Below are 22299 nucleotides of genomic sequence, written 5' to 3'. Positions count from 1 at the left end.
TCAAATCAAAGCAGCTGATTTCAGTGCTCTGACCAAATGGAACTAGCACTCCCATTTCAACAGCTCCATCACAAACTCACAAGTCTTTTTGGTGTTTTTGAGCACGTGCTTTCTTATCCTCCTCTTCTTGCAGTTGCTTGGCCATCTGCAAGTCATGTTGCACCAGACGATTACGCTGAACATTTGTAGCCAAGTGATGCTCAACTGGAAACAAACACAGACAAGAACCCTCAAATCAGCGCGCAGAACTTCACTGCGTGAACAAGATAAACCAAGTGGGAGGGAGATTCCAGGCCAGAGAGGAAGATGGATCTTGGCAGGGGAACACCAGGCAGCATCATTAAAGGTGGGAAAGTCCTGAACTGAAATTACGCTAACAGTTTGAGATTGCCTTGTTTTAGCACTGCGGGGGCTGTATACGTGTCTCTGTTACCAAAACAAGATCTGCATATCTTAACACATCCAGGTTTATAGAGAATGTTTTGAGGGCTTTGAATTTCATTTTCTGACGATGGGAAATCACCCTAAGGGAATGAATTGGGTCTGGAAGGGACCACCAGAGGCCAGTGAGGATGAGCTGAACCTAAAGCACTTCTGATGGATGCTTCCCTAATTTGTTCTCAAGAACCTCTAGAGAAGAAAACTCCTCTCACTCCCAGCATAATTGGTTCCAAAAATCTCACTACCTTTATATTTAGCAACAGAGCAACTGAGTACTACTGTGATGCCTTTACCATATATGGATATTGCCTGAAAGAAAAAATGGCTATGTGAGCTGCAGCAGAGAGTCATCTTTAATTCAGTGGTTTCAGGTTCCAGCTGCACCCTTGGTGGAACCGCTGGAATGGCATTAGCACCTAGTACTGGCAAACACCAAACTGGTGAGAAGCTGATTAGAGGCCATCACACCTGAAACTGCAACGTAAACATTCCCAAAGTAACAGATAAGCATATAAAAAATCATTTAAAAAAAAAAGAACCTGTCACTTTGAAGTTCCTGGCTGTACTTTTTTTTCTCCTTTTTAAACACTTCTAGGGTTTAAAAGCTGCCCTACCTCAAAATATCTGAAAAGGAAGCCTCCTTTCGAAAGGCAGACACAGGCAATTCTGAAATAAGTAAACAAACAGACCTCTTCTGGTGGTACTTCAGGTCAGCCTATAAAACTTGAAGCTTCCAAAATTGCTAGTCATTTCTAAAAACCTTGCACAGCAACAAAACCTCAAGTGCACTCCTACATACAATTTTATCACAAACGGCATAAACAAACTCAACTCTAAAGGAGAGCACAAAACTGAAACATGAAATGCAACTATCTCTAGGGTACAATGTGAGCTGGAGCAGAAGGCAGTGTAGCGTTACAGGACAGTCAAGACAGCAATAATAAACTGTATTCCACTAAAAAGAATAAAAATTGAATAAATGCAGGAAGCATTTCTCTTAGCAAAATCAAATAAAGCTGGGTTATCTGTTGGGACAAGTTTGCTTCAGTTTGTTCTCAACGTTATTGCTACTTACTCTCTTGTTCCTGTAAGTTATGGGCCAAGGTATGATCTTCCAGAATAGCGAAGTCTCGACATACTGAACAGGGAAACAAAGTAAAGAGAATTAGTATCAGAAAAAAAAAAATGCAAAAACACATCAGAAGAGCTGTGGGAGTCAGGGGAATATACAGACTTTTGACACGCTCTCTGGACTTGTGTTTTTCCCCCTCCTTCGCTCATGTCTATTTTTGCATGCACGCACTTCTTTGTCCCTGTTGGCATAAAAAGCCTTCTTCACTCTCCCCTCCACTTCAAGAACAGAACTGCCCATGCCACCCTGGGATCAGATCTTGTGTACAAACCTGTATTCCATTCAAATTCATACCCTGCCCATGATGACTGTGTTCAACTGAAAACAAGGGCAAGCATTTGTGATTACAGTGACTTTCTCTGCCAGATTAAAGAGTCAGGGAACAGTATTTTCATGGCACAAAGGGTACATGCACACTGCCACCCCTCTGGAACTGAGCAGACTGAGCTCCATGGTTCTCCCTGCAAGGCATTTCTACCAGTTCAGGCATCATTTTATAGATGTTTCTTGTAAGCTTCATTGACTTTTTAAGTACAGATGCTGGATTTGTACCTAGGACCCAGATATGGGATCAAACACAGTGTTAGGGGCTGCATATAATAAGTACAGCTTCTTAAAAAGATGTTGAAAATGACCTAGAGACAAGCAAAAGAGGAAAAGGACAAACTCCCTTTGGCACCAGTCTGAAAGTAGCAGATGTTTGCCAATGCCTATCACTTTCACACTTGAACTTGCAAAAGGGAATGCTCTACCCACACTGCAGAAAAACACCAGTGTGTCTTTTTAACTTTTGATATGCAGTGGGCCAACAAAACTCAAGTCACATACTTACTGGGACAGGGACAGACACACAGCATCTGGTTCAGCCTTTTGGTGCTAGGCACACATCAGCTCCTCTGTGAACCAAAGACAACCTGTGCTCCTAAACTGCAGGATGGGACTCCATTTCTCATGGGGTTTCTGCCTGCTTCAAGGGGAGTTTAAGGAAGTGGCATTGAAAAATTTATACTGGAGAAGTCTGTTACTTATTTTTCCCCTCAATATGACAAGCTAAGAAGCTTAACAGGACCCAAGAGGGGAATACCTCCCACTTGAAACACAGGTCACAAAGCAGAAGACTATGAGGTGCTTCTGAAGCCACTGTGGGAAGTACAAACCCCTGCTGCTGTGCTCCATGGGCAAACCTCTGGGGAAGACCAAGGTTTCTCTTTAGCAGAGCACAGGCACAGCCTAGAAGATAAAATGAAAATAACCCCAAAACCCCCAGAATGTACCAAAAGTACAAGGGGAATTTACGAGGATTCTGCTTAAGAAAGGTTTCAGAGACGGAAAAGATAAAATATTTCCATCATTGTAAAGGGTGGAAAAAACAAGGAAATGAGAAAGTAGCCACATTTTCCTGAGCCACAAGCCTTCCCGCTTCTCACATTCAAGTTCTGCTAGGGAAGCAACAAGACATTCCTCTGCACCCAGGTTTCTTCACAAAATATCATGAAGACTTTCGAGTTGTGTGCGCTAAGAGGTCAGATAAATGTTTTATCATATTCAATGGAATTTTTTGTTGAGTCTTTCTTTATTGAAGGGTGTTTTAGAGATGACAAGAGCTCCTAACAGCCAGAGCAGTGCTCCAGGGAAGGATAGTGACAAGCAGCAGGGTGGAGATGAGGACAAAGATTATGGTTATATGATCCCAAAGTGGCTCACTTTAAGCATGTACAATTCTGGATTGTGTAATTAAGGTTTCGGTTTTGCTAGCTTTTTTTATTGCAACTTCTTTTAAAAAGAGAAAGACTATATGAAACACTAAATAGCACTGAAATGCTTCCAAGTGGGCATTTGTGTACAAAGAAAGAAACATTGCCTTCAGCCACAGATCTGGAAAAGCCACAGATGGGTTGCAGGCAGCAACTCTATTCAGGTGACAAACCCAGGGTGCTTGGCAGTCATAAACATATTTTTATGGGATAGGGTAGGGGAATCTTGGCCACAGAGACTTGATTTCTGGGGTCCCTAATACTACTTCAGCTTCCTAGAATGATCGTGGAACAACCACCTACTGCTTACAAGAAGCATCATCTGGCCTGCTGGAAAGGGATATCCAACTTGGAGGTTTGAGCCCTACTATCAGTTTGGAGCTAAGCAGACACCTCAACACAGAGCCACAGTCTGCCCAAATCTAGGGTTGTGCTATTACCATTATGTATTCAGGAAGCAGCACTTGCTCTTGACTGTTAAAAAAAAAAAAAAAAGGGAAAAAAAAAGGAAAACAACAAAAGAGAAGGGGAAGGCAGTGTTATTTTTAACTGCAATAGGTCTCTGAGCAAGTCTACTGCACAGCTGCCCAAACAGCTGTACTAGCAAGACAAGGCAGGCAGCACAGGAACAAGGATGAACATTTCAGAGCTACATTTTCTTTTGCATAAAGATCACTGCTGTAAGAAATGCTTATAAGACTGCATCCCAGCCCTTCTTAACTCCTTTCTGCACAGGCTCACACATTGCCCTGATCCCTGTGGTACTCCAGAGCTCTGCCTTGTCATTCATGCTGCTGATTGTGCTTGCAGACCTTTGCTCCATCCTCCCCAGAGAGGCACACGTGCATAGGAGGAGTTCAGGGGTTTGGTTTTTTACTCCACTCTACCCACACCCAGACACACACACTGTTTGTTTGGGAAAAACCATGTTGACAGAAACATGCTTGTTGAGAAAGTGGGAGGGTTGTGGTAGGACACTGCTGCTTCCAACCACAGGAAAGTCTGATCCCCTCCAGTGAGGTTTATTCCTACAATACAGCAAGGACTGTTTAACCCTTTTGGATTGATGGGCCACTAAAAACTTCCTAAAGAAAGCATGGACTCAAAATAAGAGGGCCAAGTCTATATACTGTTGTGTTGCATAGATGGACCTGCTTCTTCTAGCTGCTCCTCCAGAGATCTGTTGGAAGTAGTCTATGGGTCTCCAAAGAAACAATCAAAACAAACTCCTCAGATCCCCAATTCTTACAGACTACCGCTCAAAGTTGCTGGATGTTAAGAGACACAAAGCAGGGACCAAGGTTCCTGTTTAGGAGCTCAGTGCCTGGGCCAGGAAGCACACACAGCCCTGGGTACCACCTTCCCTGGTGCAATTCCCAGCTCCTAACCCAAAGCCACCGAGCTCAGATGCAGTGCCAACACAGTCACGCAGCACCCAGACCTGAGTCCATGCCCAGCCACCGCCTGTCCTGTCTCCACACAGTGTCAAAGCAAGTGGGACAACACCCTGGGATGAGCCCCCAAGTTGTAGGGCTTAGACAAAAACACAGAGGTTGGGTCTTAAAACAGTGATATTAACCCATCAAGATCCAGTACAGAGAGAGAGGGAAGTTGGACAGTTACCAGTGATATGCATGATGGAAGGTCCCAAGTGTCGGGGCTCCCCAGTGACCCCATTTCACAGAGGACACAGCAAGGAGCAGACTGGTGGGGCAGCAGCAAGCCTTGGGTTTGCTCACACATTTTCATTTATTTATGCACTGCTGAAGAAGCCATTTGGCTGCACACACATTCCCGTTAAGCCACTCTTACAAACCCAAACAGACGGCTCAAGCACACAGCCCTCTCTTTGTGCTGCTGTAGCTGCTGGCAGGGCAGACAGCACAAGAAGACCTTTCGTCACTGTCAGAAATTTGGCTGGGCTGGCTGACTCCAGCTCATCTGAGCACATTATTCCCAAGTCCCATCAGCCTGAGAACAATGTGCAAAGGAAGATGAGAACATCCTATTATGAACACAACGAAGCACTGTCAAACAGCCAAGTGGCAAGAGATGGGGGACACCTGCAACTTCCTAGCAAATCTGGGGGTGGTGGCAGAGCAGAGCACTCCCTCAAGACTAGACCCAGCACCCATGGCACCAAGTCAAGCATGACAGCAGCTGCAAGTGAGGCCAAGGAAACCAACCCTCCTGTCCTTGAAGATGCACATCCAACAAGGAGGCAACTGTGAATAATTGGAAGTGTGGACCAGCCAGGCATGTTCTGAAATGAATTTCATCAGCACTAGTCCTCATCCCCTGCCCAGTCTCAGTGTGGCTCCAGCACACTCATTACTAGGTATTACGTGCACTGGGTTTGTGCTCAGAAATAGGATGGCCCCAATGACAACAGAGACTCATAACTGTCCTCTCCAAGAGGCTGCGTATTGAGGGAAAAGAAATCCATTTCATTACTCCCTAACTGTACGCCTAAAAAATGAAAGGTAAGATTAAAGTTACCTTCACTGCTGCAAATCAACTTGACTTCCCATCCCCAGGCCCTGGCTGGAAGCCATCAGGCAGTCAAACAAGCAGCAGGGGTGCAATCAGAGCAGCTACAATTGGCAAGTCCAGTGAAGCGTGAAACATTCACAACAGGTTTACCATAGTCTGATTAAGCCAATCAGCCTTGGCGCAGCAGGGAGCAGACCTGGAATACCCGCTTCTGGCACAGCTGTCAATAAAAGAAATGCCAACCCAGAAATCCCAGCTGCTGCTACAGCCAGCAGAGGTGCCAGCAGGGGAGGATGAGGGCAGAAGCATCATCCTTTGCAACAGTGGTGGAGTCCAAAATTCATGCAGTGGCATGGAAGAGGGAGCTCAGTTGCTTGAGGGATCCTCAAGAGCCTCTCTGCAAGCTCCAAGTAAAGGTCTTTTCCTATGGTAGTTCACTCTGAAAACAGACCTTTCCATGCATGAGTGCATCTGCGGCTCTTGCAAGCTTGGCTGCAAGCCCTGCCTTTATCAGAAAGATAAGGAAGTCCCTAGGTACAGAACTTGGCAAAATTACATTAAATAACCTTGTCCTTTTTATATTCTGCCACCTGCCTCACTAGCTTTCTCCAGCATTACCTCAGCTCCATACCTCAGCATTTCAAACACCAAACTGCTTCAAACAGAGTAAGGTAACCACAACAGAGGAGCAAAGGCAGCCTTACATGTTGTTAGTGATATTCAAGTGTGTGACAAAGAGGTAGGTAACACCCAGGAATGGGTGGTGTGGAACATGCAGTGTCTCGACAAGAGGTTAAACCCCACTGCCTTCTCAAGCAAGGCTCACAGCAAAACATCCCCCTCACTTCTGCCTGAAGTCTTAGACCATGTTTTGACATCCACTACAAGGCCCAAGGGCCCCCTTGGTTCACGTGGCCCATAAAACATGCTCTGGGACATCAGCCAGTTCAATGACCCAGGGACCACAGATGCATGTTCCAAGCATTTCCTTTTGGGTCTTAAAAACCACCTCTTGCTCCCCACCCCCTCCACTCCCAACATTTTTCTGTCAGCATCGTGTGCTAGATAATTCACAAAATAAACTAGAATGTGTGACTCATGCTTAGTTTAGAGCATCTGCATTTTTTGAATCCTGATCTGAAGGTCAGGAGGGAGAGAAAAGACAAAAGTAACAGGAAAAAAGTTTCATCACTAAAAATCAGTTTTTAGGGCCTACAGAGCTGATAAAGTATGTGGCAAGCAGCAAATGCAGCCTTTTGCAAGCCGGCAGTCTCAGGAGGATGCTGAGTTATGAAGATTTCTGCAGATTAGAAGGTAAGCTGGGACCTCCTAGAGACTTACCAGCAGGGACTGGCCAGGCCACTCCAAGCCAGGTAGCCTCCAAAATCTGCAGACTGTTTCCTTGAAATGAAGCCAATGTGACCAAGCAGCCACCCAGGTGGAGGTGAGGGGCTACCCTGAAGGAAGGTTCCAGATAAAACACGCAACTGGGACATTTCCTTCCCAGAATCAGCAAAGCTGCTCTGTCAGATACACGGCCCGACCTCAGTGTTTCCCACTTCTGCCCTGCCTCTCCCATTGCACCAGGAGACACTCGAGCTCCTGCTACCACATATGGGTGCTGACAGAGGCTGGCCAGGACACGTCTCCTCTGCTGCATTTACACAGATGACATTCCTAGGACCTTATTCACCAGGCCCCATCAGCGCCAAGGACATCAGAAAAACTCGCGCAGGGAGAAGGTGGGTCCCAGACAGAGGGCAGGTCTGGGCAGCCTGAGAAAGGGAACAATTTCTGCTTCTCAGTCACAGCACCAGAGCATCACACATAGCTGGGAGCTATGAGGCAGTACAAGGAGACTGGATGACCCCATAGGGAACCAAACTGAGGGGTCTTGGTCTAATTCTTAAATGTGTAAACACGCAAAAGAAAAAAAATAAATCACCAAACCACCATGTTTTTTTTACTAGCAGTCTTGGCCTGGAAACTAAGAACAGCTTGGGATTTGGGAAGGAGGTTATCCTCTCTGCTCTAAGCTAAATGCTTTGAGGTCAAGACCATGAGATTTTTGTGCTCTGTCTACACTCCTCTCCAACAATAAGCTCTCACCTGCCCAACAGTGCTTCAAAAAGGAAGACTCTATGCATTTTGGAAACAAACCCTCAGAATTTGATTCTTTTTGTTAACCTGCCTTGAAACAGAAATCATCAGCATACACAAAATGCCTTCTCTGAGGCCGCTAATTTGGCATTCTCACTTCTGCACACTGTACCACAGAGCAGTCCTCAAACAGAGAGCATCTGCTGGACACCTCAAAACAGAAGGTGATGTGATTGCACAGTATAACAGGAAGGTGGAAATACTCAAGATAGTGAAAAAATACCACAAGGCATCTCAAAAGGTTATCCTAGAGCCTGTCCCAGCCACAAAATTTGATAAAATTTATCATTCCACTTTTACAGAGAAGGCTGACATGCTTTTCATCACTGGATAATTCCACCCTACCTACTTTCATCTGCAATGTTTCCAAATAAGAGCAACTCTTCTTATTCTCAAAGCTTAAAACACAATCATAGAATCGTAGAATCGATCAGGTTGAAAAAGACCTCCAAGATCATCAAGTCCAACCCTTGATCCAACACTGTCATGGTTACTAGACCATGGTACTAAGTGCCACATCCAGTCTAATTTTAAAAACCTCCAGGGACAGTGAATCCACCACCTCCCTGGGCAGCCCATTCCAATGCCTGATTACTCTCTCTGTGAAAAATTTCTTCCTAATATCCAACCTAAACCTTCCCTGGCATAGTTTAAGACCATACCCTCTTGTCCTACTGCTGGTTGCCTGGGAGAAGAGATTGACGCCCACCTGGTTACAACCTCTTTTCAGGTAGTTGTAGAGAGTAATAAAGTTCCCCATAAGCCTCCTCTTCTCCAGGTTAAATACACCCACCTCCCCCTCATAAAACTTGTGCTCCAGATCCCTCACCAGCTTTGCTGCACTTCTCTGGACACTCCAGCACCTCAATTGTCCTTCTTGTGGTGAGGGGTCCAAAGTTGAACACAGTACTCGAGGTATGGCCTCACCAGTGCCGAGTACAGAGGGACAGTCACTGCCCTGGTCCCACTGACCACACTACTAATGATACAAGCCAGGATATCATTTGCCTTCTTGGCCACCTGGGCACCCATTGGCTCATATTTAGCTAGCTGCCAACCAGCACCCCCCCAGGTCCTTTTCTGCTGGGTGGGTTTCCAGCCACTCTGCCCCAAGACTTTGTTCAAGCTTGGACATACAGACATACCTGAAAATGGCATTGAGCTTTAAGGAGTACTAGCACCCATGCTTTGAAAATTTGTCCTTTTCAGCCATGTCTTGTTGGGTTCCCAGATACAGAGTACTTTGAGTCACAAGAACTTTCCAATACCGCTAAGTCCTATAGCCAACATTCCTCCTGCAGCTGCTGCTTTCTATTCCAGGGGCCCAACACGTACAGTACTTCGCCACTTTAAAGCAAAGAGCAGACAGGTAAGACAATATATGTTAATGTCTGCATGTCATTACCTGCCAAGCTCAGAACACTCATCTCTGTAGAAATTTCTTGAGTGTCCCAGTGTCCATCACCCTGTACAGGACCACCTACACCCAAAAGATCACCAGTGAGCTCAGCCACTGCACTGTGGACCCACCAGTAACACCTAGGCGGGTAGGTACAAAAGCCTCAAGGTAGATATACTTGTCAGGGATGGTTTGGCTAGTTTGACACCACAGCCAAATAGCATACCTCAGGCAGTCAAACACTTCACTCAACATCCAAGATGAATTGGGTCTGTGTATGGAAGAAGTTAATCATCAACGAGAACTAAACTTGCTTGTGTAGTTCATTCTCTCCAGCATTTGACAGAGCTTCAGTTGACTCAGCTAATACCACATGTACAAAATGATCAACCAACAACAGAGACAGGGAGAAGCTTTCCTAGAAGTCAGTTTTAACCACTGCCTCCCAACCATAGACCACAGCAAAACAAACAACACTTGCCTCCAACAGCTGTGTTTTATCCTCACTTTGCCCAAAGCCAAACTACCACACATGTCACTGGAGAGCAGGGCAGGAGTTGCCTTCACCAAGAGAGGTCAAAATCCCTGGCTCTCACAGACATCCCCATGAACACCACTGTAGCTGTAAATCATGCCTTCAGCTGTCCCCCAGGGATAGTACAACACTGTCTTTTTCTGGAAGTTTTCTTTTTGTTTCTTTTGTAGGATGACAGGACATCATGGCAGTTTTAGCTTTAAGCCCAACACTACTCATTTTTAAATTGGTGTAAGGCGGGGGGGGGGGGGGGAAAATAGTTTTCTTTCATGCACAACTCAAAACAGCCACCCACTCAGAAAACTGCTCGGCCATGGAGCTTGACATCTCAAAAGATGTGCACTACATACACTCCCTTACCCCACACCCATCTCCAACAATGATTACTGTATTTTGCTTCAACCTGTTTAATTCAACTTTTGTTTCAGCATTTTAGGCATTTTTACACTACATAACTCTTAGAATGACACACTGAATTTCCCAGATAGGCAAAACTTCCATTCTCTGATAAATGCACACCTAAACTCCTTGTTCAGTAGTTTCTCTGCAAAGAGCTGGCAGGTCCACTTTGTGGTTCAGGGTGGCTTTCAGGAGACATGGCACTCTGGGTCACAGATCTTCCACCAGCATTTCTAAACCCTTGGTTTCGGGCTGTGATGAATAACACCACAGCAGCTCTAGAGAAGCAGGCAGGCAGATGGGAGCGAAGATAATGCAAAGTGTCAGCTCTCCCAGGCTTCTCTTCCAGCTTAATCCTAAAAGATAATATAGCAAAATACAAGGGAGACAAGATACGGAACAGGAGCTCTCAATGCCCCTCAGGTACAACTTCATGCCCTGACTCAGTTTAGTGACTGCTTACAAAAGGTTGACTGATGGAAACCTCACACCAACACAGAGAGGGCCAAAAAAGGTTCAAGTTCCTCTCAAAACCCTACAGTGTGGTTTTACACAACAGTAACCTGCATTTGTACAGAGGAACAAGAATCTCTGGAGAAAACAAGCAGAAGAAAGACTCCCCCAGAGACACCACTTTACTTTCAGCCTTTAGGTGACTAGAGCTAATCCTGACACTGTTCCGAGGCTTGTAGCTAAACCAGAGCTGCAGCTGGAAGGACAGACCACAGTATCAGTGCACAAGTGAACAAGCCAGGTTTTATTCATCCAGATGAGATAGCAAGAGAAGCAAAGCTCATGCAGGATGGGCCTCTGGGCAGCCTCCCAGCCTTGCTGGAAACCCAGCCAGCTGCTACATTGGAAGCTGAAGGTACCTGAACTGATCTTGCAATCAGCTCCGATTCTTGCAGAGATTCCTAATCAGCTTTCTGTTCCCTAGAAAGGTGGCTGCTGGGATGTAAGGAAGGACTCCAGTCTGTCACATGTTCAGCTGCTGTCAGCATTGCAAATCTACTCTGAGAGAACAACCTTCCTCTACCCAATCAACTGAGGACGCTCTACGTTGTTTCAAAACCCCTATTCTTTGCTCCACCAGCTCCTCAAGGGAACTCCCTCCTCTCTCCCACTGCTTCCTGTGTTTAAGTTCTCCAGGTTTATTAGTCAGCTCTGGGGAACACAAAGTACCAAAACTGGCCCCAGATCAGTCAGAGTTCCACATCCATGTACAAAAGACTCACAAATAGGTAAAGCTTCAGCACTAACAATACAAGTCCACTTTCCTGTCACAGCCTTGTGTTGGCACACTGCCATTAGTGCAACTGCAGATTTAAAACAGTGGAATATGAGGCAAGAATAAGTCCCTGGCATCTGAGGCTAGATGGACAGGGAGACAGAGCTCCCAATGCAAACTGCTTTGTGGCATCTGAGCCCACAGCTCACATGCACTGCAAAATGTGAGGAAGAAGCAGGCTGGTAGCCTTTTCTCCTCTCCAAGAGCACAAAATGAGCCCCAGGTCAGTGAAAGTAAAGTTTTTTGCTTTGGGAACTATATCACCCTCAGGTGATATTGCATATTCACAGCTTCTTAAAAAGAGAAAAAAAATGATAATAAATAACCCAATTAAAATCAGGACAAAACAAGTTCACCTGTTACACGGCCAGAGCTGACGCTGTGGGCAGTGCCCACCGCCTGGAGAACCAGGTACTACTGAGCTGGAGACAAACCTGCTTTTTCCACCTTGTATCAGGGATGTGCAGAACCCAAGGAGAGCTGTGCAGCCCTAGCCAAGGACGCAGTCCTTCCAGCACTGCAAATAAGGCCAGGAGAGCCCAGCCTCTTCCCAACACCGACTTCCTTCGGAAACCTGGCGCCAACCAGACTGCCTGCAGGAGAGCACAGTCCTGCGAACGGCAGTGCTCTCTGCCAGCCACAAAAACAGCCCACACCCTGGCAGCTTGGAAAATTCTCAGGCCTTTTCCCTGCTGTCCTCCACACTTCACCCCAGCCCCCAGCAGCACTACCAAAGGCTCCAGGAAGCACTGGTGAATTTAGGACATAAATCCTCCCCATCCCACCAGCTGGCACCCCAATAATAACACTAACATCAGAACAGAGGGAGAAGACACTTTTTTCCACCAGGACGCCACAAGTCACGTTTACCATATCTGGAGCAGACATAAATGATAAGCTCAGGTGCTTTTGCAGTGCAAAGCCTTTCTGCTGTGCAGAGATAGGGAAGCTTTTCATCCACACCAGGGAAGGCTGCCCCGAGCCAGTCCAGCACTACCCCGACACATGTCTCAGGTGAGGGGCAAAGAATGTTCCCAGCTAGGGCACACTCCAGCCTCTGGTCCCATCTGGATGTAAAGAGCCAGTACTACATATATCGTAACTTTTGGAGAGGTTATTGCTGAAAGAAATTAAAACCCCCACTGCCAGGAAATATCCCTGTTTGCACAAACTTCTTTCCTCCTTTATGTCCCATTACTTCTCAGGTCAGTCCTGTCAGTGTCCTTATGGTCTGTGTCTCAGTGCTTTCAGATATTTGCTCATTTACAACCTTTTCCCCTTTGTAATCACTTCTGAACAGCTCGTATTTAGCCCATATAACATTTCCTCTTAGAGTTGATTCCTCCAGCCACCAAGTTCTGGTTCAGCAAAAGGGCTCGGAAATGAGTGAACGAAAATGCAGACAGGAACTCCGTTTTACTGCACACAGCTTGTTACACCTCCTTTGAAAAGAGAAGTGAAGAAGAGTGACTCACTTACAAACCCACTTTGACTTTCTATCCTGAAGAGCACTTACCGCAGGGCAGAGCTGTCAAGAGCAGACGGACAAAACCCCTACCAACCCAGGCCTGAGACAAAAGGATCTCACCATTTTTATTTGGCTGACAGAGCATTGTGGCAGTGGCACTGTGGGATGGTGAGCAATTAAAATAATCATCAGTTGAGCTTCTGGAGCCTGACACAAAATCCTTGGACAAGGGCAGAAGGGCTGCGGTGGGCTCTGTGCAGGCTTTCATCTACACCTTTCTCCCCAGGAAAAGTAACACTTCTGGCAAGCTTAACTCACAGGATGCCTGGGGTTACAGGGTAAATTTTATGAGCACCCAGGCCTAAACTGATCTCCTTTGTTCAAGGCAAAGTTCACAATAGCCCTGCCTTGCATCTCATACATACAGAATGGTGCTGCACTCTCCTGCTCTCTTTCCAGCTCTGCTGGAAGTGTCTCCCAGCCATGGCCACACAGCACACACTCAGCGAGCTGTGTGATATCTTTTTAAATACTGAGAAAGAAAACAGCAGGAAGGCTCCATTTTCTGCTTTTTGAAAAGGAACTATAAATGAAGTGTCAAGGGACTTCCACAAAGTCCTATATGTGTCCCATGGAAAAGTCAGCACTGAAAGGTGAACAGAGACTGTTCCTGACACACAGGAGCCTCCAGGGAGACAACAGCTTTCCCAGTGGAAATGTCCAGCAAATATGCCCTTTACTCCATGCAGTGCAATCCACCAGCAGTAGAATGGCAATTATCTTTTCACCTTTCTGGAGAACAACAAAAGGACCAGCCAGCAGTGACTGCCATGCCAGAAAATGGACCTAAAGCTTCTCAAGGTTTAAGGTAGTTTTACCAAAAGACCAGCCTTCTTCCTCAGTCCTTCAGCCTTCAAACCAGCACAAAGCAGGAAGAGCAGCAAGCAAGTGGGAAGCCAGCCATCTGGGGACACTCTGGGAAGGGGGACAAGGAAGCAGGCAGGGAACTTGTTGCTTTGTCCTATAAATCACCACATTCATGTGAACTGGATGACTCTGAGCAAGAAAAAGAAAGCTTATTTCAGCAAAGCAGAAGTTTCACACAGCCCCAAGGCATATCCCATTGTTTCTCCAAGCAGGGTTTCCTTGTGCCCAAGTGAGCACAACTAGCCTCTCCTGCTCCTTGCAGCAGCCATCTCCAACTCCTGCCTGGCACGTACACACTCTCTGGCCTTCCATGGCCACAGGAAATTAAAGATTAAACAGAGGCCCACAGTCACCACAAACACACTGCTCAGCTGGGATCACTACTCAGAGACCAGCAGTGGGTGATGGATGATGCCTCAGTAGTATCACACATGAGAGAAAACCCTCCATCACAGCCCTGTATCTCCAGGAATCGGTGCAAAACAGGCTGTGCCTTTTCTTATCCCAGTCTAAAAATTTGTCAGGAGCTAAGGAAACATCTTTGCAATAAGCATCAACAAGAGTCTGGAAGCTTTGCTCTGCCAAAGACTGCTTTTTGAGCAATCTTTTTGCCTCAGTACAACCTCCACAGAAGCTTGCAGAGGACAAGTGCTAAGGGTTTAGGGATGGGAGGAGGCAGACCTGCTTGCTCAGTTGCCTTTCAGAGCCAGGAGCATGAAATATGCTAATCCTGCCCATCTATGCCAAGCACTGCAGACCCAGAACCACTGAATGCATAATAAAATTTCCACCCAGCCTTAACCAGAAGTGAAATGAGCACCACAGCCTCAGCTACTGGATTCATGCATGCTGGAAAAACAGATCTCCTACTCCCCAGAAGAGTGGACATGAACCAGTGACCTGCATCTATATTCCATCACTCTCCGCCTCCCCATTGCCCTCAAGCCATCCAGCTTGCCTGAATTTTTCAGAGCCCTTCTACAAGGAAGTCACAAAAGCAGAAAATCATGATACTGCAAGGCAAAATCCCAGCTGGAGCCAAAGGGCATGGGGCAGGTGGCTTCACAGTGACCTGGCTGACCCTCAGCTGCTCTCAAAATTGTTGCCCTGATTATACTAATCCAGTTAAAGGCCAATGCTTCCTTCACATGAATACAGCTGACAGCTCATCCCTCAAAACCATTCCCTGAAAAACCCTTAAGCAGAATCCCTCCTCATCAGACACCGTGCCAGCCATCAACACTTCCTGAACCCCCTTCCACCTTTGACAGACACCAAGTTTCTCTTCTCCACTGTGTTGCTGAGCACAGACAAACACCAAAGGCCCCAGCGTAAGTCAATAAGCTCAGTCTGTTCCATGAGAGGCTGCCACATTGCACTTGAGAGCTGATCCCCCTCCCCAGTCACTTGGAATGTCAGCAGCCAGGAGGTTTTTATTGCAGGAGTCTCAGCACAGGTCATGATGTTAAGCTGCAGAGGTCAGCGGGAAGGTCTGTAGTTGGGAAGAAGAGAAGACTGATGCTAACAGCAAACTTTTATTCAATTTATGCTGAGGCAAAAGACAGCCAGCCAGGCTGCCGGCCCCAGAGAACGCCTTGCCAAGACACAAAATATTCCAGCCCTTCCTGTTTCCCCAAGGTTGCAGTGAGAGCTGTATCTTTTACTACCACATTTGGGAAACTGGCCTCTCGGGCAGCAGACTACAACCACCAGCATTTGAATGTACAGCTCAGGAGCTCCCAAAAGTCAAATCAGATGCTTAAAACAAAGAGTAGAAGCCACAGTACGAGCATTGTTGCCGTGTCTCTCCAAGCACAGGTGCCACAATCAGCCTTTGTCAAGGCTGGAGCTCCAGACAGCAGCGTGGTAGGGCCAGTTCCAATGATTGGCACAGATGTATTGCCTTTTATGTCTTTATAGCACTACTCAAAAAAAAATTCAATAAAAACACTTTAGCCACTGCGAATTTCCAGAGCAAATTTTCCAGAGCTTCACACTGCTGGGGCAGACGGAGTTCAGGGTCCTCCCCTCCACCTCTCCCTTTTCTCTCCTCACAAAGGATTCAAACTGGCAGAAAGATTAGGAGCCACCGGCAAGGATGCCCAACCCTGGGTTTTTCCTGCTGCTGCTAACAACTGATGGCTCTCGGAGATTGCAATGGATCAAGGTCTAAGCCTCAGTCCTAGCAGACAGGCATCTCCTTCACAAAGGCATTACCACACTCTTCAGCCCTTTGGAAAGGCAACAACAGCAGACGGGACAACAGGTACATCCTCCAAAGGTGGGCAAGGTTTGCACAACTCCAAAAGACCTCCTCAGAAACGCCTCCCGTGCAGTTCTGCTTGCCTGCACGCAGCCACAAACGCCACTCAGGTCCAAGAGCCCATTTCCAACAAGCATTGTGGGTGCCAAGCCAAGAAGAGGGTGTAGCCCTTCCCAAATTTAGCTGCTAGTAAATGTATCAGATCACAAGAAATGTGAGACAGAGATCAAGCAGAGTCCAAGAGAATTTATTGTATTTGCTTTAGAAGTAAGTAATTAAAATAATGTTTCTAGGATTTTTTTTTTATCACCAAAAGGCTCACAAATAAGACCTCTGGTAAAAAAGATCTACTCACATAAAGATGAGCAATCTCCTGAGGCAGGTCAAAAGAGCAAACAGCAAAGGCTACTTTGTGAAAAGCAAATATGTCACAGATATTTGGGAGGTGAACAAAAACGCAGGCAGAGCAATTCAGGCCACAGATTGCAACTAAGACCAAAACCTTCAGCAAATAACTTACAAGAGGTTTACTGACCACAGTGGTCAGAACATCTACTTTACCGCTCATGGAAAAATGGTTCTGTAACTCCAGGCTGCAGCAGCAAGGTCTAGTTTATAGTAGGAAAAGTGTACTTTGAGAGTGCATTCCGCACCCATAAACCCCTGTCCACAAAATAAACTCAAGCAGCTGAAGCAGTTTTCACCTGCAAAATGCCATCTATATCAGGCCTTCAGCTGATATAAATGCTTTCAGAGATAAGAAAGGAAAGTAAACACACAAAGCAAGACTTCCTGCAGCACCTAGCTACAGCTATCAGATTTTCACTACCATCGTTGCACTGAAATGCACTTTTTAGAGGAGTTTATTGAGACCACTCCAGAAGAGGACGATGACCCTGTCTCACAGCAGTCCCAGCTACCTGTAGACAGAGAGAACTTGGACACAATACCTCCACTCCTGAAGGAGAGCTGGTGAAGAACAAAGTACTCAAACTGAAACTATGTTCTTCATTATTAATGAATGACTAAGCCGACCTTTACCCCAAATGAAGAAAGGGAATGTTTTTCCAGAAGGATCAACAGTGATTTCTCTATCAGGAGCAATAAATATTTCCCTAGGTGTGGAAGGTGATGCATTTCTTTCCTTGGTTGGCATTAACACACAGCATGAAAAGACCTAATCCAAAGCATAGCTCAGTTTCAACACTTCCAAAATAAAAACAACTGATGCCATTGAACTGCCCGACACATGCCTGAGACTTTGCAGAACATGGCTCAAACCTCATCTACTTTGCACGCAGGAGCTGCTCTGGGATTCTACTTTAATCCCATTGCTATCATGTAACAACAAATCGTTGTAACAGGACACTCTTGAAGCTTAATCCAAGCTATACCATAGGTACCAATTTACCACGGACTGGTTGAGTTATATTGCAACCCTGTAAATATACTTCCATTCAGTGTCTAAGCGACATTAGCGTGGTCCACTTAGTTCACTTCAGAAATGAACAAAGACAAATCAAGGCTACCAAAATTCTGAATATGAGCATCTACACAGGGATTTAATTCACTTTAATCAACCCACAGGAAAGGTTAATTGGATTCATTTTCTTGAGTAACCATGTGTGGACAGACCCTTAAGATGAGATCTTGACCACACTAAAATGACCAATAACAACTTTGCAAATGACTTAATAGGGACAACATTAACCCCTAAAACTTCAAGTTTCTTTCCACTAGCACTGACTGAAGCGTTGAAGGATGACAAGAGGTCAAAAGTAACACCCAGCTGCCTGCACAGACATATGTTTTCTACCCTTGACCAGCTGAATCATCAAATTCACACTTGCTATTTTGTAAGAACTGAAATTTGAAAAAATTTAAAACAAAAAAAATTACCAATGGCAAGGGAAAAAAGTTTAAGGAATTTTGGTTGTTTTAGGCAGGCACACAGTGCTGTCTATTACCAGAGCGTAAATCTAAACTAACTTGATTATAACAGTGCTTCTACTGGTTTATATCACAAATCACTGTCAGAAAGAACAAACTATCTCGTGCAAAGCTTTTTAAACCCAAAGCAGCTCCAGGGCACGTTTAATTGAGCTCAAAAGCACACGTGTGAGGCAGACACTCAGCTAACAGGGAAGCCAAAGCCAGCCTGGCCCAAAGGAAGGTGAATCCGTGCTCTGAGCACAGGCCAAGCCAGCGGGACCCTGGAAAGCGAGGGGGGCACTCCCCGCCCTGTGCTCCGGCAGGCACGGGGGGTCTGCAAGGCGGGGCGGAGCTCCAGAGCCCAATGCAGGGCAGTCTTCATAAAAACCACTGGGCTTAAGTATTTTTAACCGGGACCTCAACATCACCAGTCCCCCTCAAATTGTTGAACATTCACAGTTCTGCTCCCATTTTTTCAACGCCCCGAGTGGAACCTCCACACGCGGCCGAGCCATAAGTGCGAGGGACATGTCGGCACGTCCATCCCCCGCGGGGTCTCCCGGCTGTCTCACCGCCCGCGGGAGCGCAGCCCGGTGGCCCCATCCCGGCAGCCCGGTGCCCCCATCCCGGCAGCCCGGTGCCCCCATCCCGGCAGCCCGGTGCCCCCAGCCCGGCAGCCCGGTGCCCCCAGCCCGGCTGCCCGGTGCCCCCAGCCCGGCTGCCCGGTGCCCCCAGCCCGGCTGCACGGTGCCCCCAGCCCGGCTGCACGGTGCCCCCAGCCCGGCTGCACGGTGCCCCCAGCCCGGCTGCCCGGGCGCGGCGGGGGCAGCGCGGCAGAGGCGCCGGCGGCGGCCTCGGCCCCGGCGCAGACAAAGGGCTGCGCCCTCCCCCAGCGCCGCTCCTCGCCTGCTCCCGGGGGGAAGCGGCGCTTCCAACCCGCCCCCCGCCGCTCACGCCGGGAGGGGAGAGTCGGTAGCGGGGCCAGGCTTTCAGTCCAGCGAGCGCTGCTGCTCCCCCGGCGGCCCCCCCGCCTTCCCTCCGCTCCCGCGACCCGCCCGGACCCCCGCACATCCCGCACGGGGCACCGGGACGTTCCCGCAAGCCCCGGGGAGCCCCGCGCAGCGGCCGGAGCGCCCCCGTCCCCTCCCGCTGACCCGGCGCCTCGGCACCGCCCCGGCGCTCGGAAATTGTAAAACAATAATATTGGGGGAAAAAAAAAACAAATTAAAAAAAAATAAAAAAAAAAAAAGACAAAACCCAAGCATTTCTCCCTTAGTTCCCCCCCCCCCCCCCCCCCGATGTCCGCCAAACAGCCCCGTCCCGTCTAGCGCCCCTATGTCCCCCGGGGTGACCCGCACCTTCCTTGACTCCGGGCAGCTTGGAGTGGTCGATGCCGATGCCGGCCATGGCCTCGCCCCGCCCGGCGAGGGCAGCGCCGCGGCGGTGCCCCCGCGCCCCGCACCGCCAAGTCGCGAGCGGATGGAGCCGGCGCGGCCGGGCCGTACGGCGCGGGAGAGCGGACAGAAAGCGCCGGGCGGGGCGGAGCGGGGCCGCCTCGCCGCCCCTCGACCCCTTCCGGGGAGGCGGGCGGGGGCGTCCCGGGCGGCTTCCCCCTCCCCTCCGCCCGCGGGGCGCGAGGAGGAGCCCAGCGGGACGGGGAGGCTGCGAGGGCGTTTATTTATAGTTCACTTTTATTTTTTTTTCTTTTTTGCTGCTTTGAGGAGGCGTCTGGAGATCCCCTCCTAGTGTCGGGGCGGCTTGTCAGACCGCTCGGACAGCCCGTGTCCCCCGTGCCGGATCTGGCTGCCTCTGACCCATCATCCCCATCCCAAAGCCATCCCACCCCCTTGTTCGGTGCTGTCCCGCCGTCATTGGAAACCCAGGCGTGTCCCGGTCGAGCCTCAGCGGAAACTGCTCAGCGGTGTCACGGCCCCTGCACCTCGTGTCTCAGGGGGAGGGATGGTCAGTTTGTCTATTGGGACGGGCGCTTCTCGATCAGGGCAGTGCAGGCGACAGATTCCTCATCAAGGAGCACCTTGAGAGGCCTTTAAACCCCACTAGTGCTCTGGCACGTGCGGGTTAGTGCCAGCCTTCAGCACAGACGGGAGGACTCACAGCCGCAGCCCACCTTTGTTTACCAGCAGCAGAGGAACAGCATGAGATGATGTCCCATTGACAAAGGAGAGGAGATAAGAGGAAGAGGATTTGGGGTTTAGGGATGTCTGAGCTTCTGGTCTGTGTTCAGCAAAACCAGTCACTCATGTCAACTGTTAAGTGCTTTGATCATAACTGTGTAGTTGAGGACTGTGCAAGCAGATGATCAGTATTGCCACATTTGAAATGAGTGGCCTCCAGCTCCTATTCTAATGGCCCATGGCCCCTGTGCCACTGGGGAATAGGGGGATACACGGGCTGATCCCATTTCCTGCTCCCCCTCTCCAGCAGGCTCCAGGAAACTGTACCTTGGGCAACTGCAACAGGAGCTGAGTGTGAGACAGAGTGGGATGTCAGATCTCAGAAAAAGACATCAAAGGCAATAATATTTCAATTTTATTAAAAAGCATAACCATTAAAGAAACTGACTTTAAAAAAAAAATAAATATTTCCGGAGGATTAGCCTTGTGCTACTCCAGAATTTTCCAGTCCTGTTTTCTGAAACTCAGGAACTGTCTGTCCTTAATTCTGTTCCTTTCAAATGGTGCTTCAAAATCAGGTATGCATAGACTGTCTTTAATCTGACTACCTTTATCTTCCTTTCAACCACTCAGCCTTCTCCAGAGAGAGAGTCACTGAACTATAGAATCACAGAATATGCCGAGTTGGAAGGGACACACAAGGATCATCAAGTCCAACTCCTGGCCCTGCACAGGACAATCCCCAAGAGTCACACCATGTGCCCAAGAGTATCATTCAGACGCTTCTTGAACTCTGTCAGGCTTGGTACTGTGACCATGGCACTGGTGAGCCTGTTCCAGGGCCCAACCACCCTCTGAGTGAAGAACCTTTTTCTAATATCCCACCTAAACCTCCCCTGATGTAACTTCAGGCCATTTCCTTGGGTCCTGTCACTGGTCAACAGAGAGAAGAGATCAGTGCCTGCCCCTCCTCTTCCCCTCACGAGGAAGTTGTAACTACAATGAGGTCTCCCCTGAGTCTCACCCACCGCATGATGTGTTTATTCAGCTGTGTGCTGGACAGTTTGTCCAGAAGGATATGATAAGAGACAGTATCAAAAGCTTTACTAAAATCCAAAAAGATTACATCAACTGGCTTCCCTTGATCAACTAGGTGGGTTACCCTGTCATAAAAGGAAAGCAGGTTTGATAAGCAGGACTTTCCTCTCATGAAGCGTCCCTTCTCACATACACACACCTAGCACACCTCTCCTGTGTGCTGACACACTGAGAGCTGATGAGCCTTCTGCCTAGAAGGCCACAGTACTCACTTACTGGGAGGTGAATGGTGCAGGGATGACCCACACTACACAGATGGGGATTAGTCTCAGGGTCTTGCCCCTCCAAGGGGCAGCTCACACAGATTATCTCCTGTCACAGTCCTAGCTCTGCCCTGTTCCTCCCTCTAATCCCTCTGCTATTCACACAAGGACTTCTTGCAAATAATCCTCGTGGTTACAGCCAGCTCTGTGCTAAGGAAAGGTCTGAAAGTCCATTTCTAGCTTCCTAAATTAGAGTTTTTCTGAATTCAGTGTATTCCTCTGGACATCCTTCATGTTTTACTAATACAGCTTTTTGATCACTGAATAAGATTTATTATTGGACAAAAATAAGGACATAAGAAAAGGCCAAGAAACCAGGAATATACAGGAGAATTGGCACAGAATGTACTGACCTGACACAAGTCACAGCTTTCCAAATTGGGAATATAGTTTTCTCCTGCCTTTCTCTCCTGAATATGTCTCTCTGAAAATGTTCAAATCAGACCAATAGAAGATGAAATCCATGAGCATTCACATTTATACAACAGCTTTAATGCAACAGAGCCACCTTTATGACCCTACATTTATGAACAAAGCTTTAGAGCTGTCCATTCCAGTGATCATGCACTTTACTCCACACACACAGCTCTTTGCTTTAGTCTTCAGTAATGA

The 22299-nt window shown here is 47.7% G+C and overlaps 1 protein-coding gene across 2 annotated transcripts in view; it reads right to left on the bottom strand.

The window, feature by feature from the left end:
• Nucleotides 1-19751, bottom strand: part of CCDC50 (coiled-coil domain containing 50) — a 42522-nt gene extending 22771 nt beyond the window's left edge. The window contains exons 1-3 of one of the 2 annotated variants that reach the window (XM_051782163.1): nt 19550-19751; nt 1517-1579; nt 81-204 (exon numbers count right to left, since the gene is read on the bottom strand). In XM_051782163.1, coding sequence (XP_051638123.1) covers nt 81-204; nt 1517-1579; nt 19550-19598 — 236 coding nt within the window. In that variant the 5' untranslated portion in view covers nt 19599-19751. The remainder of the gene's footprint in view (nt 1-80; nt 205-1516; nt 1580-19549) is intronic. The other variant, XM_051782164.1, reaches the window with a different exon arrangement.
• Between the last annotated feature and the right edge of the window lie 2548 nt (nt 19752-22299).

Source organism: Manacus candei, unplaced genomic scaffold (assembly GCF_025592945.1).
Source record: "Manacus candei isolate 608988 ecotype Guabito, Panama unplaced genomic scaffold, ASM2559294v1 h1tg000015l, whole genome shotgun sequence".
NCBI classification, from domain to species: Eukaryota; Metazoa; Chordata; class Aves; order Passeriformes; family Pipridae; genus Manacus; species Manacus candei.
This window is presented reverse-complemented; position numbering and strand designations above follow the sequence as displayed.